General features: G+C 37.7%; 2 protein-coding genes across 3 annotated transcripts; one reads left to right on the forward strand and one right to left on the reverse strand.

Moving 5' to 3' along the window:
* Nucleotides 1-387: 387 nt before the first annotated feature.
* LOC128742061 (N(6)-adenine-specific methyltransferase METTL4) lies at nucleotides 388-2,909 on the forward strand. The gene is made up of 3 exons (XM_053838256.1): nucleotides 388-685; nucleotides 1,878-2,571; nucleotides 2,642-2,909. The coding sequence occupies exons 1-3, from the start codon at nucleotides 443-445 to the stop codon at nucleotides 2,785-2,787; spliced, it is 1,083 nt and encodes a 360-aa protein (XP_053694231.1). The 5' UTR covers nucleotides 388-442; the 3' UTR covers nucleotides 2,788-2,909.
* On the reverse strand, nucleotides 2,631-8,623 carry LOC128742060 (UDP-glucose 4-epimerase-like). Of its 2 annotated transcripts, XM_053838255.1 has the most exons (5): nucleotides 8,289-8,623; nucleotides 3,377-4,104; nucleotides 3,233-3,321; nucleotides 2,986-3,178; nucleotides 2,631-2,925 (listed from the first exon to the last, which is right to left on the reverse strand). In XM_053838255.1, the coding sequence occupies exons 2-5, from the start codon at nucleotides 4,095-4,097 to the stop codon at nucleotides 2,852-2,854; spliced, it is 1,077 nt and encodes a 358-aa protein (XP_053694230.1). In that variant the 5' UTR covers nucleotides 4,098-4,104; nucleotides 8,289-8,623; the 3' UTR covers nucleotides 2,631-2,851. The 2 variants fall into 2 exon arrangements, with proteins under 2 accessions (XP_053694230.1, XP_053694229.1); XM_053838254.1 differs by having other exon boundaries at nucleotides 2,986-3,321.
* Nucleotides 8,624-16,179: the final 7,556 nt, after the last annotated feature.

Below are 16,179 nucleotides of genomic sequence, written 5' to 3' on the forward strand. Positions count from 1 at the left end.
GTTATTTCTCAAGCATGCAAATTGTCCTATAACAAGTGATACACCGCTTTACTGACTTTCCAAATAAATAATTTTCACTGTTATTCGCTATACACAACGCATGAACGTATGAATGAATTTTTTGACAGAAACTACCGTAATGTAGTACGGTGGATCTGTCCAAGCAGCAGATTCGTAAATCAGCTGTAAACTGTGTATAGCTGAGTAAAATGAGAGAGTGGAGGGAGTGCAATGATATGTTGCGCACACTTTTTGCATCTATCGGACGGTATAGTGTGCGTGCCATGTTACAAGCATGCTCAACAGTTGTCATTTGTCAATGAAGAAAACTGACAGTGACATTATGCTAATAAGTTCAAGCCGAGCAGTAGTACGTACGTAAACGGTACGTGCAACGCTTAATTTTATTTACGTTTTTGTTAGTGTTTGCTCTGATCCGAGCATGGCTTGCAAAAGTCCAACTTCAAACGACAACATAGTGATTTTAGATCATAAGTCGATCGTGGATATTATATATTCTTCTAAGTTTTTCGATCCGGGCATAGAAAAGGCGCTGATGAAAACTGATTTGTTTTGCATCGACGTTCCGTACGACCGGAAAGAACGGAACAGCGATGAAACCACCGGCGAACCAAAATCGAAAAAAAGAAAAAAGACGGATCAATTTAACGAAACAACACTCAAGGTATATTTTAGATCCAATTTATACGAATACAGTTTGACCCATTTTAAAAGATTGGAGGCAATTTATTTGCATTTTGAAAAAAGCGGGTATTCCTCAGTGGTTAAAACAGGACGTAACAGTGCATTGCAAAGTTCAGGTTCAGATATTTTTTACGATTTACGCAATATGAAAAAAAGAACATAAAACAACAATAATTAACATATCAGTAGCTCCACTTCATTCGTAGAGGACACTAAGGACTCGGTGTGCGAGCATCAAAAGTTTGTTTGTTTGGGGTGGAAACAGGTCGGTGACCACGATGATAAGTTTAGCACATTCGTGATGTTTAGTGGTCTCGATGTCTGAAGGATAATTTGGAAAGAGAATGAAGTTAAAAAGGTGATTGACAACCGATGTCGAGTAGCAATGAATCTGATAGTGGAATATTTTGTTTCGAATTTCCAAGACGTTGCCTAAGACAGTCTAAAAGTTCCGTTAGATGGTGTCATGAGCCTCTGAGAAACTCGATACATTTGTTTTAAAACCGACGATCCTTAAAACGCATTTTCGTGACCAGACGGAAAACGTGATGGTTGTATATCAAATTGTAAGTTCAACGAAAAACGCGAAACTTAACAGAACAGGTTAGTGGTGTAATTGGTTAAACAACACACTTGACTAGAGATTGAGAGCTGTGAGTTCGACTCTCACCTTCGAAAAGTCTATATTTTAGGCCTAATATCAAGAATTTTTCAGTTTGCCTGAATCTACATCTTTCGCATTAAGCATTCATTCTTCCCTAACACTTAACAGAAATATCAAGTGAGAGATAGAGTAAGAGTCTAGTGACAGCATTTTTAAAATATGGAAACTAGAATAATATCTAACCGAGATCATAATCGCGTGAAGCGTATTGTCTTCTGTACTTGATGATTCTATATCAGAAAAAACAGAAGAGAATTTACAACAAATCGCAATAGATCTAAGCAATGATCGCAGTAGTTTAAGGCTCCTACAAAAAAGAAGAAGAATTCACAACAATGTTAAAAATCATGAAGACTTTCATTCGAATCAGAAACGAACGCGCGTCTAGTAGTTCTTTACTTTTACCACAGCAAGTTGCGAGAACTGTTCCTAATTACCGCTCATTATTTTATTTTCGCGAATATTTTTTCGATATGAATTTCAAACTGATGTTTTCCAAACTAAACAGGTGCAGAGGAATTATACCGAATTTTATCAATTAGAGAAACGCCGTAAACCAGACACAGTACTTAAAAATACAAAGGCACTCGAATTGGTAGACAGCTTCACCGCAAATGACAATTATAGTTCGGATACAGTATTTAAAGGTTCCAATAACTCTCCTTTCACGGTAATATGCGAATTTTTCAATGAATCGTTTATCATTCCTCCGAAATGCCGATTTTTCAACTCAAATGTTAGTGATATGTGTAATTTACTCAATCCTGACGATGAAAAGTTCGATTTTATTGTAATGGATCCTCCCTGGTGGAATAAATACATTCGACGAACGAAAGCTGCCAATCGTAAAGTTGGCTACCAGATGATGGATAATGAAAGTATTAAAAGTATACCATTGGAGGATTACATTCACGACGACACAATCGTTGTAATTTGGTGTACGAACTCACCGACCCACGAAACTGCAATCAAGGAAACATTTCTCTGCAAGTGGAAACTTAAATTGCTAACCACTTGGTTTTGGGTAAAAGTCACAAACAACGGTGAAACGATCTGCGAGTTTAAAGAAAGCACTAAGAAGCAGCCTTTTGAAAAAATTTTGATTGCTACCTCGGCGCGTAACAGCAGATGGAACTTTTCTAGCGAAAAATTTATCTACAGTGTTCCATGTGCTCTTCATTCCAACAAACCACCGTTATTAGGTAATCAAATACATAGTTGAGTTCAATATTGCAAATGACATTATATCTTTATTCTCATTACTTTTTTTAGATTTATTTACCGATTTGCTTCCGAAGCAGCCTAAATGCCTGGAACTATTCGCACGAAATGTGTATCCGAACTTTACATCAATTGGAATAGAAGTATTAAAATTACAAAACGCAAGACTGTTCGAAATAATAAAAGTTCCACGGTGAAACGAATAAATAGTTCTCTAAAAAGTTCCTTAATTCTAAACTGATAGAAACTACTACTGACGCATTAGTGGAAACCATTCATTTGTTCGCTTTTATAGCCGTTTGGATTCATTTGCTGCCATCGCCAGAAATCTTCGCCTGTAATTATTAAAAATTTATTTTGATTGAGGAATAAGTTGTTGAAAACAAAATACGAACACATCTCTTCGACGCTGTGAACAGCTTTCCATCCCAGTTCCGATTCAGCCAAAGTTGCGTTGGCATACATAGCAGAAATGTCGCCAGCCCGCCGTTCTTGAATAACATACGGTATGGTTACATTATTTACCGTTTCGAAAGTTTTGATCAACTCCATCACCGAAATGCCTTTACCGGTTCCCAAGTTGTACATCTGAAATGAGAGCTTATAGTAAATATTCTTTTTTTTTTGCTTAAACTGACTGACCTTCAATCCCAAATGCATTCTATCCAGCTTGTCCAATGCGGCCACGTGCCCACTGGCAAGGTCCATAACATGCACGTAGTCTCTCACGCCTGAAAATATATCGATTCCAATGTTGCACTAACATTTAGTTACAAATTCACCTACCTGTTCCATCAGGAGTGTTGTAATCGTTACCGAATATGGTAAGTACATCCTTTTTACCGTTGGCAACTTGGCTAATATAAGGCATCAGATTGGTGAATTGTTTGGTCGGATCCTCCCCAATTCGTCCCGATTTGTGTGCGCCAACCGGATTGAAGTATCGCAATGCAATTATGTTCCACTTCGCATCTGCACGGACAGCATCTTTCAACATTTCCTCGATGAAATATTTGGTTCGACCATACACGTTAGTGACGTTGCCGGTTGGATTTTCCTCCGTGATAGGAAGCGTCTCCGGCTCTCCGTAAACCGTACACGAGCTGGAGAAAACCATTTTATAAATGCGATGGCTGTCCATCACTTCCAATAAGTTGATCATGCCAATCATGTTATTTTTGTAGTACAGCAACGGGTTGGTCATCGATTCACCGACCGCTTTCAGGGCAGCAAAGTGTATTACAGAGTCTATTTTGTGTGCTTTAAAGATTGCATTCACAGCATCCTTATCCAGCAGATCACAACGGTAGAACGTAATCTGCTTACCGGTGATTTCCTCTACACGTTGAAGTGCAACCGATTCGTTTTTTGCTGAATTCACGGAATTGGTGAAATTATCCAGAGCAACGACGCTGTAACCGGCCTCCAGCAGCGATACGACAGTATGGGAGCCAATGTATCCGGCGCCTCCGGTAACAAGCACGGTACCTTTTTGTTCGCCAGTCATTTTGGTGCTGGTGGAAAATGATACTCTCATTAGATAATTTCTTTTGTATTTTAGTTTTAATTTTATATTCAAAATCCTGCTGACATATCTTGATATTTTTGTTATTATTGTAGTAAATGTATTACAATTCTATTTATGCTAAAAGTTAAACAATTTTTCACTCAACTTCACTTTTTCTCGTGAATTGAAGAAAATCTTGAAATCCTAAAATTCTGTACTGCGAACAATATAAATGCTGAGCGCCAAGGCCATTTGTTTCACACTTTAGTAGTTTGATGTTCAATAGCAGACATCTGGTTTCATGATCATGGTTACGATTTTATTGCGCATCAAATAATTGTACAATCTCGATTCCAAGCAACTAAAAGCAGTATACATACCAGCTTCAGACTATAGAAATTGTCTCTACTCCATGAAAGAACGTGTCAAAGCGAACTATAAAACACATGAGCAGTACGGTGCACCAATGCATTTAACCAAACGAACAATGAAACCAAAGTTCTTGTTCATTTCGAAATAATATTAATTGTTAAGATAATAGTTAAAGTAATTAAGAAAAGATTGCTTCGAATCCCAATTGACCTCGAGGTGCGATATGCTAGTCTAATAAGCCAGTCGTCGTATGTTCTAATCTTGGCTGGGAGAGGCTAACAGCTGGCTGCGAAGTCTGTCGTATAAAAACAGAAAGTCTAGTTTCGATAACGGAATGTAGCACCTAGCCGTTGCTTTGCTTTGCTTTAGGTTGTTTATATTTCATATAAGGAACGGAACTATCATTCATCTGAACTGCAAGAAATTGATGAAATACCCATCAAACGATTGAATCATACACCCTTTATATTTTCCTCTCAATAAACTTTATTTACCTTCCATGTTGAGAAATAATTTTCTCACCATTATCGGATTTCCATTTTAAACTCCCATTATCAACTCAATTTTTACTGCATTGATAGAATTTAAAGACGTCTGCCTTAAAGGAAACACATATGTTCTACTATCAGCAGACGAATATTCTGCGGAATTTCTGACAGAGTGCTATAGAGAGAGCTGTAACAATGTGTAAGCCGAGAAGTTATGTTCAATCACAATTGCTTAATTAAGAAATATACAAAGTCGAGTATTTAATTTATTCAAAAGTTGTATTTGTAATGCCGTGAGTAAAATCTCGAAACTTGTGCTCTTAATTGTGGAGCGCTTATCCCAAGTAATAATTTGGGTTTTATTACACTCTTTTGATGGCTTTTATGACCAAAATTGATTACGAAAATCGCAATAAGAGTACAATAAAACTCACATTATTACATAGGATAGAACGCAGACTTCAAAATCGTTGAAGATGTCGTTTGCGTCGCTGTTGAGCGTAACTTGCTTGGTAATTAGTTTAGTAAACCAAGTTATTCCTGATTGACACCGTTTTAGACTGGGCTACGCTACCAGTACAAAGATTGCCTTTAGAGATGGACATATTCATTTGTCTCAGAATGACAGTACTGTCAGTATCTCTTGGTAACATTCTAATAACGAACACAGCTTGAACGTTGGCACGAGTTTTTGCCGCATTTCCCGACTGTGACCACCCTTAATTTCAGATTGTCCGCATATAGTGTCCTGTATCTAGAAGTAATCGTGAAGAAAATACAGAAGAGAATAGTGGTCCTAAATTACTTCCATGAAGTACTCTGCGATTATGTATTGGTTAACGTAACATAAAGTTAGCTTTTAAAGCTGAAAAATATTTATCACTCCTGAAAAGTGCTTTGCGATCCTTACAAAAAGCTTAAAGTGTAGGTACTACGTATCAGAACTCCTAATCTATTTTACGATAAATATTTGTTCTGTTGAGGCATGCAGTTTGATCAGAATACAGAATAGATATTTTGTTCACAATGTAGAATCAGGACAATTTTTTCTTAAATATTTTCATTTATAATAATTGATGGGGCTTACTTAAAACTTGACCAAAGCTACTCAGAATTCGTTTGAAGTGTACAAATTAAGATTCAGTAGAAAATTCTTCCTATTTCAGCTATTTGGTCCCGAAAAGAATTAAACAGTTTAGCATGAAGGAAGAGTAATTATCGGCCTGGAAATAAACCCATGTTAAAGCCTGGGGTGACATTGCGATTCTCGTTTCGAGTGATTTTGGTTCGTTTCGCCCATTCGTTTAAATTGGTCGAAACGAACCAAAATCACTCGAAACGAGAATCGCAATGTGACCCCTGATTCTACTAAGATTCGAACCCACAACCCACTCATTTGTCAAAGCAGAATCGGTAAGCTTACGACTACGGAGGCTCCCAGCGCCTCTAGTTGTGCCAAGAAATATTAACGTTGGATCGCGCAAAGCAAACCAAACGTAGAAGTGGAAAATATAACCGGAAACTACGAGCGAAGATCATCAAGGCAATAACCCAGCACAGTACAGTTCAGTGCAGGAGAACAGAATTTTTGTTTCAACCAAAAAAACTGTTTTAGAAATTTGCAGAATCAATGACGACTCATTTCCCCTTAATGGAAAGTTCTGGAAACCGTGGCATTGTTGCACAGTTCGTTGAACCTCGAAGCACAGTGAATTGATTTACAAGATAGGTGAGACTAGTGGCTACAGAAACAACTGTATTTCAACATACTACATCTCCCAATTGAATTGTAAAATATCATTGCGGATTTTATAGAAAGACAAACAATTTAGCCTAAAATCAATAGGTAAATTATTCTGACCACCTTGGTGAAATCCTTTAATTCACAAAAAATATTTTATTTGTGTAAAATTTTTGTTAAATAGAGCAACGTCGATTACTGCTGACTAAGACTAGACGTTTTTCTACCGTTACAGTAGAAATAAATAGAACATTTTTTTTCATTTCCTCGTGAAAATATCTAGTCTAGGCCAGCAGTAATCAGCGTTGCTCTATTTAACAAATCATACACAAAATAAACGGTTTTATATCCACATGTACGCATTGAAAATAATTTTGTTGCTTTACGCTGCACTGGCAAAAGTATGTACCAAACACGTTATTATGGGGCACGCACGGTTGTAATTCATCAAAGGCCTGGAACCGTTCATAGTTGTAAATGTAGAAGTACGTTTATTCGATAAGCTACTTTTACATACAAGTTATTTTCATTTGAAAAAATTTTACTGTGGTTTTAGGAAATGTTATGAAATTGTTAACTAAATTGTTTGCAAAAGGATTAATTGAAATTAATCAAATCAAACATGTTCGGTTGCAATCCTGACAACAATTAAGATCTCAAATATGGAGTTTGAAAATTGACGTATCAACGCGCTACTTTACGGTACATACTAGAGTGTGCATTTATGCAACTAACCTACTAAAACTAATTACGACAATCTGAAGGGCATTTAGCAAGGCTTTCGAACATCGCAGGCGGGAAATAGAGGTTCTACGAGCATCAGGCCAGCGCAAATAGTCGATAGCACGGTTCGAGAAATGCCAGCAAAATTTTAATTTGTTAACCAGTTTTGGCGAAAAAAAAATCAACTCTGCTCTATGTGTTTTAATTGCTAGCTTGACATGACTTTATCACTGTTTAATCACATTCTAAGAGGTTGATGGCTAAAAATAGAGTATACCTGCAGGTTTTTAAACCAACCATGAAGCGAGAGTAGGTCTAATATTCATCGTGTTTTTTGTAAGGTAACGTGCATTGGGAATAGAGAAATTGAACCTGAATGAAGGAACCGGTTTTTATATTCTCTCCATTTTATCCACGTTAGAATGGTGCTAAACGCGTGACTTCTTCCCTGAAGTCAAGGTCATTTCTGCCACGTCGCCGCGTGGCTAAAATTGCAATGCACACCACTAACTTAATGCTATACGTTCAGTTCCAGATGCATTTGCTTTGATCATTGTACGAACTCCAAGATCGAGGTTCATCGCTTTTGTGTGCGAATGTGAAGGCAGAGACGTTGTGTTGTGTTGATATGCCTACAACATTTCTTTTGCAGATGCGCATCAACAACGAAAATACCGTTATCAACCTCTTTTCACCGATCGACTTGAAAAGATTATTTTGACATCATTCCACTGCCGGAGTTTTAATTAAATTTTATCTATTGACAAAGAACCATTCCCCACGCTTAGGGGATGATATCATCGGATGACTATTTCCTGTACATACACTTGAGCTCCAAAATTGAAATCCGAGTTCTAACGTACTTACATTTATCTTAATTGATATCGCAGTCCAAATAGTATACTGGAACAGGATATTGGACACTGTTTTAATGTTTATTCACTTCGTAAGTCACATTAATATGCTTCCACTTAACACCTATGACGACCGTGATTAGCGTCACGACATTTTATTCATTACTGTGTAGTATAACGGCACAACCTGCTCGCAGGGCAACACAATGTGAAATAATAAGCACCTTGCCACGGAAGTCGCTTGCCCCTGCTTGTTGAAGCACTGCGATCGAAGAAGTCCACTTCGGATGTCGACAAGTCGAGAAATGAATGGAAGAAGATTCAATCAGTTCCCATGAGCTGCCACTTCTGGAAGCTTGAGGAAACGGCCTTTCTTCTCGTTTTCCAGTGATATGGTGATGCTATACGGTGCTGCGGTGCTATGCGTTGGTCTCTCGCGTTTTTTTCTCTCTCGCATGTTCTTGCAGAAATTCTCAGACACGTAAAACTTATTCGCATGTTTATATCCACCTACTTGCGTTAGAGTTCATAGTTATCATACTGTAGGAATGATAACTGCCACACTTTCTCTTTCTTTATTTCATTTTAAATAATGTTTCAAGAAACATCTTCGCAAATGTTTGCAAAAGTTGATTAACATTTTTCAAAACATTGTTTGTCTTCTAGTGTTAATAGTTCTAGTAAAATAGTTTTTTTAACTTTAATTCTAAATTTAGCTATAAATTAAATTTCAAGCTTAACTAGTTTCAGAACTAATCTAAGCTTACTTGAAGTCCAAATTCGATTTATTTCGACGTATTTGACAATGAGAGATTCTCTTTGTGTCTCCTGTATTCCGTTTTTTACGGTGATACTAATGCATTGAAAATTTTTTTTAAAACATTTGGCTAGCTAGTGACTCCGGCAACCGATTCATGCAAAGCTGATGTGTCAAAATGCATTAGAATCGCCGTAAACAGCGGAAGATAGGAGACACGAAGAGAATCTCTTATTGTCAAATATGTCGAAAAATGGTGGTAGGTAAAATGAGTCAAAAAAGAAAAGACTGGACAGAAAAAGAGGGAGAACGGAAGAGAAAAGAAGAAAAATGAGGACAAACTGAACAGAAAAGTAGAAAAACAGATCAAAAGAGAAAGAAAGACGGGAGAAAAAATGCAAACGGAACACAAACGGGATAAAACGAAAAACAGAACGTATCAGAAAAGGAGGAAAAGCAGGAAATAATAAGAGGAAGAACGAAACAGTTGAAAACAAAAAAAATAGAAAAAGAGTTAACGAACGAGCCTGGTACAGAGGAAAAACGGGCCTGACAATGAGGTAAAATGGAAAAATCAAGACAAAAAATGGGACTGAAAAGAGTAAACAAGACTGAAAAAGGTGAAAACCCGAACAGAAAAAGAAAAAAAAATGACAAAAGATAGGAAAACGGGAAAGAAGAGAGAAGAAAGACTCAAAACACGAGAAAAGAAAGGGAAAACGAAATAAAAAACAAAAGAAACCTAAAAGGAAAAAAAGAACAGTGAATGAGAAAAAAGAAAATTTATAAAAAAAATACAAGGAAAACGGGAATAAGAGGTCAAATGGGACAAAATGAAAATGGATGATGGGAAAACGGAACAGAAAAAGAAAAGCAATATAATATAAACGAACCAAGAAAAAAGTAGAACTAGAGTAAAAAAGACGAAAAACGAGGAATACCCAAAAGGAAAACTGGGGAGCAACAGAAAAAAGGGAGCCAAAATAGATTAAACGTGACATAAAAGAAGAAAAAACAGGGCATCTAAAAGAGGGAAAGCGGAATAGACGAAGAAGAAAAACGAGAAGAGAAGGAGATAAAGATTTAGCAAAAGATGACAAATGGGGAAGAAAATTATTAAAAAATGTGTAAAAAATTAGATGGAAAACAGAATCGAAAATAAGAAAAGTGGGACAACAAACGAAGAAATACGGAACAATGCAACAGCAAACACGGGATAGAAAAAAAAGTAAAAAGAGGAAAAATAAGAAAACGGTAAAGAAAATAAGAAAAAATGGGACTAGAAAAAATAAAGGAACAGAAAAAAGGTAAACCGTATGAAAGTATGTATACCGTATACCGTATGTCAATCCAAATTTTAAGTAAAACTTCGTATCTAATTTAATGTCCATGTCCAAATTCAAGGCCATGTCCTTGGTTCAATTTGAAATCTTACTGCCTGTACGATTTTAGGCCTAATTTGAAAACTAATTTTAATTCCTATTTTAAGTTTAATTTTAAGTCTGTTTCAAGTACAATTTTTAATTGTATAAGTACAAGTTCTGATTTCAAGTATAATACAATTCAAATTCCAATTTTAAGTCTAATTTCAAAAAAAAAATCAAATTCCCTGGAAAATTTTCAAAATATTTTTTTTTGTTCACCGATTTTCAATCTTTAAATGGTAAAAATTTCACCATAACATAACATTTTCTCTTGAATTCTGGCCGAAAATAAATATATGATCGGTCGCTAGTTTTTAAGCCGTAACTCAAGAACGAAAAATAATGCCATTGTGAAATTTTCACCGTTAATTTCAGTCGCTCTCATCACTTACTCTAAGAAGGGTTCCGATACACTACATATTGAGGAAAGCAGTCTTAAAGTTTAAGTTCTTAAATAATTTCTTAGAATTTACATTTACAGATGAGAATTATCGCTCGTAAAGTATAATCAGATATTAACCGGGCGTCTTATTAAAAATGTTAATGTACTAGATAGAATACTTACAGAAGTTGAATGGAATAGATATTTCATTAAGAATGGGTATCATCCAATATTCATCTTATAATGCTGGCTTTATCAAAGGTAACCTTTCGTATACCATTTGCTTTTGAACATTTTGTTGACAAGTCAGATGCAATCCCGCCTTGGAGTGTCACTTATATTGCCAACCAAGAACCTTTCAAATCAGGAAACAGGTTTAACACAAAAAGGAAAAGAAAGCATATATTTCGAGTTTTAACCTGTGTGACCCATTTCTTGATCGTATTTCCCCAAAATAACCCGTAGCACAATATTGGTGCTATACATTCTCATTTGGAAGATAGCTTTCTGTTCAGGCATAAATAATGCCGATTCTGAGAACTCTGTCAAATACTCAAACATACTAAGGTTAGCTTGCGCTACCATAGTATTATAGTCCTCAACCAGGTTCAGATAGAGACTTTTAAACTCAAATAATTCCTCTCTATATACATATATGGTACAATCTTCTGAACAGCTGCTTTTAGTAGCCTCTTGCAACTGTTGGGTGAAGCTCCCCTTTCTCTTCCATGAAAAATTTTACTTAAATGTTCTTAATTAAATCGAGGCCCGTTATTCGCCAAGCTTATCGTCGATTTGGTGGAGTTCAAACAACTTTCGAAACGAGTTTTTTGCACCACACTGAAAATGCATATATCCTGTGATCCCAAACCATATAACGTGTGTTGTTCTGGCCATAATTCCTGAACCCCTTCAGGGGCAGTGATTCTCGTAGAAAAACACGTGACAAGACTAAAAATCACTGAAAACGTGACTTTATCCCGAAAATTCTAAATTTATAATAAAATTTACAATAAAAAATTACAAATAGGAATCTACTGGCAGACTTTTGAACTTAGTGAAAAATTACATTTTTTGGCACGAATCATGTTCTCAGATTATAATTATGAAGTTTAGCTGGATAATATAATATCCACTCGAAAAAACTAATAATGTTGAAAACGTGAAACGTCAGTTCGAATAATTATTGGCCACTGTCTTACAAAGGGTTAAACATATCAGCATTCCTATTTCCTAGTGACCGAAATATGTATACCTACTATAATCTGGAAGAAAATAATTTACATAGTTTAATATTCATATTTGCATACATAATTTGAAACTCACACAAATCGGAACGCCAGGAAATAGTGCCTTAATATTTGATATCATTCTATAATAACGGTGAATTTCGCAATCATAAAATAAAAGTTTGTTGGCTTAATTAAAGAAAAAGGCTTAACCTAGATATCTTTATGATAGAAGTTGCATAATTATCAGCGCCAGTTCATCTCACATTGGACAGGCACAGTGTGGTATCCAGCGTTTTGAATGCATATATGTACCTAACTACCCGCCCAGATAATTCCGGGGTACGATGCTGGCCAGTCTTCGTATGTTCGAGTCTCGACTGGACGGTCCTGCTCATAGAGTTAATACGATCTTTGCACTAGCCCCGTAATTTTCCTGTACTTTAATAACCGGCTGCGAAGTCTGTTGATAACGAAGAGTCAAGTTCTTAAGGACGTTTATACCCATGCCTTTGCTCTACATGTATCTAACTAACCTTTAAAATACATAATGTGGGGGAAGACTGTTCAGAACGCAGCGGGGGGGGGGGGGGGGGGGGGTAGAATGGCCCATGCTATTAATTGTTTAAAAACGCGGAAACTATTTGGTGAAATTATGAATGCGCATATTATTTTGGTGTAAAACAAGCTAATTCATAATTGTGTAGCATGTAAAAGGATCAAACATAGCCACATCCAATAAAATCAAGCGATCTCATTCCACATGTAAGAAATCACGGTGTTCTTTTAAGGTTTTACCACCAGTCGTTATGCAAATGTCATAATAAATACCGTCTATCTAATTGATATACTGTCATACTCGATGATTCATCACAAAAACGGCATTAACTAGTTGCGTTGCGGGGACGTGATTGGACCACCGTTTTGTCGACATCTACTGTCTCAAAGCTCTCTAATGCGCTCTTGTCCGGTCCAATCTTAAGTACTGCACTTCAGTGTGGAGTCCTTATTACCAAAATGGAATTAACCGAATCTAGTCTGTGCAGCGCAGATTCATACGTTTCGCTCTTCGGAGATTGCCCTGGAACAACCCCTTTCAGCTGCATTGCTATGAACAACGCTGCAGACTCATCGATCTCGACCTTTTGAAAACTCGTCGCGATGTGATCAGAGCATTAACTGTTGCCGATATGCTGACCTCGAGCGTGGATTGCCCGTGTCTACTCGCAAATCTTAACATATATGCTCAAAGTCGTGTCTTACTGAATGGTCCATTTTTAGGTGTTCCGCGTCGGCGAACCAACTACAGCACCTTCAGCACAATCACCGGTCTGTAATGCCATTTTAATCGCTTTATACTTAGTTTTGACTTAAACGTTAGACGCGAGGTACTGAAAACTCGATCCTGGCACTAGCTCGTAGATTCGAGGTTAAGTGTATCAGTAAGGTCAAAAGGCCTGTTGATTTTTTATACAAATAAACATTAAACTGTATATATAACCTGTCGTTCTCGAAGGGTGTCTTTCCGGAAGCATAGAAGTTATCTGCTGTTACACCTATTCTCAAAGTCGATAACGCCCAATATGTTGAAAATTTTCGACCGATTTCGATTCTTTGTTGTCTAGCAAAAACGTTCGTACTTCTGATTCACCATGACCATAGAATGTACTCTGCGGCGAAACCCATAACATGTGAATATCAGCACGGCTTTATGAAAAATCACTCGACTACCATAAATATTATGGAATACACTACTGTTTTACCTGACTCACTGCGAATATGCGTATTATTGAAATGAAACGTAACCATACGTTTTATTCGTTTATAACGCATATGCAGTTAATATCGATAACAAACGATTTTTTATAAGTTGTGCTTTTGTTATTGCATTTAATTTGTAAAAAGTTGCATAAATAAAAATTCAGTTTCACAATACAATTATTGCGTACTACTGTCACATGAAATATTACGTTTAAGTACGTTATTTTTAGTGATCAAAATTAACGATATTTTCGACTAATCTCAAGATTTTAGTCTTGACCTTGGAATGAGGTCATACATATATTAATATTTTTTTGAAACGATGGTTCTACAATTGATGAAGGGACGGTAGGGGAAAGAAATGAAAATTTTTTTGATGAAGGAGGGGGAAGAGCGGAAAGGAAGGGGGGGGGGTATTGGTAGCTATGCTTGACAAGTAGTCATTTTGACTCCTACCTTTTGTCCAATGCTGGAAGGTGCATGAGTCGAACCAAGCTGTAATCTGAGATTATAACCGGATTCGAACCCACAACACCCTCCAGGGCATGTGGTTCGCTGGTACTTGTACCTTTGAACCATAGAGGCGCTGGACAAAAGGAGACCGCAAAATCCACTTCTCAAGGATAGCTACGCGTGTTGGTTGTGTTATCGACACATATTGTGCCGCTTCCTGCATCAATTGCAGATTACCACCGAGCGAGAAGTTTTAATCTAACTACTATTTACTTTCAGGACGACGACACTGTGCCGGCCCTTACGACTTGCAAGGTACTGCACGTGACGCTGTTCGTCCGTCAGCGTTTGTTAGCCGCGTTTCTCGGCGCGGGTTTTCGAGGGAAGGCCCCGTTCCTATGTAATAGACTAATCTCAAGATTTTAGTCTTGACCTTGGAATGAGGTCATACATATATTAATATTTTTTTGAAACGATGGTTCTACAATTGATGAAGGGACGGTAGGGGAAAGAAATGAAAATTTTTTTGATGAAGGAGGGGGAAGAGCGGAAAGGAAGGGGGGGGGGTATTGGTAGCTATGCTTGACAAGTAGTCATTTTGACTCCTACCTTTTGTCCAATGCTGGAAGGTGCATGAGTCGAACCAAGCTGTAATCTGAGATTATAACCGGATTCGAACCCACAACACCCTCCAGGGCATGTGGTTAGCTGGTACTTGTACCTTTGAACCATAGAGGCGCTGGACAAAAGGAGACCGCAAAATCCACTTCTCAAGGATAGCTACGCGTGTTGGTTGTGTTATCGACACATATTGTGCCGCTTCCTGCATCAATTGCAGATTACCACCGAGCGAGAAGTTTTAATCTAACTACTATTTACTTTCAGGACGACGACACTGTGCCGGCCCTTACGACTTGCAAGGTACTGCACGTGACGCTGTTCGTCCGTCAGCGTTTGTTAGCCGCGTTTCTCGGCGCGGGTTTTCGAGGGAAGGCCCCGTTCCTATGTAATAGACTAATCTCAAGATTTTAGTCTTGACCTTGGAATGAGGTCATACATATATTAATATTTTTTTGAAACGATGGTTCTACAATTGATGAAGGGACGGTAGGGGAAAGAAATGAAAATTTTTTTGATGAAGGAGGGGGAAGAGCGGAAAGGAAGGGGGGGGGGTATTGGTAGCTATGCTTGACAAGTAGTCATTTTGACTCCTACCTTTTGTCCAATGCTGGAAGGTGCATGAGTCGAACCAAGCTGTAATCTGAGATTATAACCGGATTCGAACCCACAACACCCTCCAGGGCATGTGGTTCGCTGGTACTTGTACCTTTGAACCATAGAGGCGCTGGACAAAAGGAGACCGCAAAATCCACTTCTCAAGGATAGCTACGCGTGTTGGTTGTGTTATCGACACATATTGTGCCGCTTCCTGCATCAATTGCAGATTACCACCGAGCGAGAAGTTTTAATCTAACTACTATTTACTTTCAGGACGACGACACTGTGCCGGCCCTTACGACTTGCAAGGTACTGCACGTGACGCTGTTCGTCCGTCAGCGTTTGTTAGCCGCGTTTCTCGGCGCGGGTTTTCGAGGGAAGGCCCCGTTCCTATGTAATAGACTAATCTCAAGATTTTAGTCTTGACCTTGGAATGAGGTCATACATATATTAATATTTTTTTGAAACGATGGTTCTACAATTGATGAAGGGACGGTAGGGGAAAGAAATGAAAATTTTTTTGATGAAGGAGGGGGAAGAGCGGAAAGGAAGGGGGGCCAACACCAACACCCCTTATAATTCCCCTTATAAAGAGGGGAGGGGTCTCAAATTACCCTAGAATAAATTCTTGTCACCGAAAACACCCACATGCCAAGTTTGGTTCTATTTGCTTGATTAGT

The sequence above is a fragment of the Sabethes cyaneus genome, chromosome 3 (genome assembly GCF_943734655.1).
Source record: "Sabethes cyaneus chromosome 3, idSabCyanKW18_F2, whole genome shotgun sequence".
Classification (NCBI taxonomy): domain Eukaryota; kingdom Metazoa; phylum Arthropoda; class Insecta; order Diptera; family Culicidae; genus Sabethes; species Sabethes cyaneus.

What these genes read in the sequence shown, in the direction of transcription:
- LOC128742061 (XM_053838256.1), top strand. Translation starts at nt 443, where the DNA reads ATGGCTTGCAAAAGTCCAACTTCAAACGACAACATAGTGATTTTAGAT. An exon ending in TTAACGAAACAACACTCAAG is followed by an intron (nt 686 to 1,877) that starts GTATATTTTAGA and finishes CAAACTAAACAG; the next exon opens with GTGCAGAGGAATTATACCGA. An exon ending in CAACAAACCACCGTTATTAG is followed by an intron (nt 2,572 to 2,641) that starts GTAATCAAATAC and finishes TACTTTTTTTAG; the next exon opens with ATTTATTTACCGATTTGCTT.
- LOC128742060 (XM_053838254.1), bottom strand. Translation starts at nt 4,097, where the DNA reads ATGACTGGCGAACAAAAAGGTACCGTGCTTGTTACCGGAGGCGCCGGA. An exon ending in CAACACTCCTGATGGAACAG is followed by an intron (nt 3,322 to 3,376) that starts GTAGGTGAATTT and finishes ATATATTTTCAG; the next exon opens with GCGTGAGAGACTACGTGCAT. An exon ending in TCACAGCGTCGAAGAGATGT is followed by an intron (nt 2,926 to 2,985) that starts GTTCGTATTTTG and finishes TAATAATTACAG; the next exon opens with GCGAAGATTTCTGGCGATGG.